The sequence below is a fragment of the Sinocyclocheilus grahami genome, unplaced genomic scaffold, assembly GCF_001515645.1.
Source record: "Sinocyclocheilus grahami isolate Dianchi unplaced genomic scaffold, SAMN03320097.WGS_v1.1 scaffold32.1, whole genome shotgun sequence".
Taxonomy (NCBI): domain Eukaryota; kingdom Metazoa; phylum Chordata; class Actinopteri; order Cypriniformes; family Cyprinidae; genus Sinocyclocheilus; species Sinocyclocheilus grahami.
In genome coordinates this window covers 4,747,411-4,749,647 of record NW_015505211.1, presented here as the reverse complement: position 1 = coordinate 4,749,647, position 2,237 = coordinate 4,747,411, and the positions used below count along the sequence as shown (strand labels likewise).

Genomic DNA, 2,237 nt, shown 5'->3' with positions numbered 1-2,237 from the left:
TCCGCCTCCACTCCGGCGCAGCCACAACAGCAACTTTCACAACGGCCGCAGCGTGGAGCTGGCTGCAGGAAACCGGCGCAGCCCGCCTCCGCCCCTGCCTAGCCCGTGAAGCGCCAGAGCAGGCGGCGTCCCTGAGACGGGCGACCTGGAGCTCTTGGAACCTGCTCTTCAGGAGATGGTGACTGCACCACTCCTTCCCCCGGAGGAGAACCGGGTGGAGAATCTTATATTTCCGTTTGTTTTTGTTCCGCCACTGGCTACCCAGCCAGTGGTACCCAAAACTTCAATAAAAGAGCAGTTTCCTTTGCCTCCGGGTCCCAAGAGGATGAGGACGGCGGTGCACGAGACTCAGTCTCCACTCAGCCGGCCCCCTCTCCCTTCGCTAGTGGGCAGCAGGGTTCAGTTCAAGGACGCTACTCAGGGCCTACGCAAATATGCGTTTCCCCCAGTGAGCCTTCTCGCACAGACTCTGGGCAAGGTCAGGGAGGACGAGGAGCAGGTTCTCTTGGTAGTACCATATTGGTCCAGCCGGACTTGGTTCCCCAAACTGATGCTCCTCGTGACAGCCCCTCCTTGGCAAATTCCTCTGTTATCATGGGTCAATACATTATATCAACTTTAAAAAGCTTTGAGATAAAAGTTTTTGTTATCTTGTTTATTTTTCTCAATCATAGTTTGTAAAGATTACTCCTACCATTTCCCTCCCCTGAAGTCTGGAGGAAGAAGGGCTGATCCATGAACCTAAGTCCCAAGTGCAGGAGAATAATTCAATATAAATATGTATGATAGCTGATAGAATAATGATTGTGTGGCAGTATTGGAGAAGGTAGAGTATAAACCATGTGTTTCTGCTGTTTCTATCTAATGATTTTACTGTAGTGAGTCAATGGTTGCATTGTTATTTTAGAATCTATCATATTAGAGCAGGACATTCACTGTGACTGGAAATGAAATCAATATTCGAATGTTCTCAGTTACTGAGTGCATTTCTATAACAGTTCTTCATCACAGGTGATACAAAAAGCCAACAGGTATCATGAGCTCCATGCAGTCAAACTCCTCTGCAAATGCGTCCTTTGTTCGTCCTGCAACATTTTTCATCAAAGGCTTTGTTAATATTCCACTTGCAAAATACTACTATGTGTTCTTGTCTTTAGTGTATGTTGTGACTGTTTTAGGGAATTCATTAATCATGTGTATCATTTATTTGGCTCGCAGACTTCACACAGCCAAATACATTGCTGTTTTTCATCTGGCCTTTTCTGATCTGTGTGGAAGCTCGGCTTTGATTCCAAAACTCATAGATGTGTTTTTATTTGAGCACCAGGAAATTTTATATGAAGCATGTTTGGCAAATATATTTTTTGTGTTTCATTTCATGAATCTGCAGTCTTTGACACTACTTGTTTTGGCTTATGACAGATTTGTTGCTATTTGTTTTCCTCTACGCTATCATGCCATTGTAACCAAACCAGCCATGTTTCTGATCATAGGGGTGATATGGATTTTTTCTGTGACCTTTTTTTCTGTACTTGTAAATTTGGTCAATAGACTCTCTTTTTGTAGATCTAATGTAATTGATACTTATTACTGTGATTTTGCCCCTATATATAGACTAGCCTGTAATGATATTTTTGTGCATATTATGATGGGAAAACTTAGCTTTGGTCTTCTGATTTGCATACCTCCAATACTGATCTTTATTTCATATTTCTGCATTGCTCTTACTCTGCTTAAGATCGCTCATGGTGCTGACCGGATCAAGGCAATGAAAACCTGCACCTCACATCTCATATTGGTGGCAATTTTTTATCTCCCAATTTTAAGCAATCATATTGCAGCCTTAACAACATTTTTCCATCCAAACACCCGGATAATTAACAATTCCCTGACACAGACAATACCACCTATGCTGAATCCCATCATATACACTTTAAAGTCAGAGGAGGTCATGCAGTCCATAAAAGAACTGTACAAACGCAGTAGGGTGCATGCAACTATGACAAGAAATGTGAAATGCAGTGGGAGAAATAAAAAATTATTTAAAAGGAGTCTGCACTTTTCAATATAATGTTAGCTGACTTTTATCATCTGTTTGAATGAAACTCAGCTATTCTGTGTTGTAAGTATATTATTAGTTTAATTGCCACTTTAGAACATTTAACAAATAATTTTGTGCATATTATGATGGGAAAACTTATCTTTGGTCTTCTGATTTGCATACCTCCAATACTGAT

General features: G+C 41.5%; 1 protein-coding gene across 1 annotated transcript; it reads left to right on the top strand.

Annotated features, from left to right (window-relative positions):
- The first annotated feature begins 1,036 nt into the window (after positions 1 to 1,036).
- LOC107578847 (olfactory receptor 1500-like) lies at positions 1,037 to 2,071 on the top strand. The gene has a single exon (XM_016264756.1). It carries the CDS (start codon positions 1,037 to 1,039, stop codon positions 2,069 to 2,071), a length of 1,035 nt encoding a protein of 344 aa, XP_016120242.1.
- Positions 2,072 to 2,237: the final 166 nt, after the last annotated feature.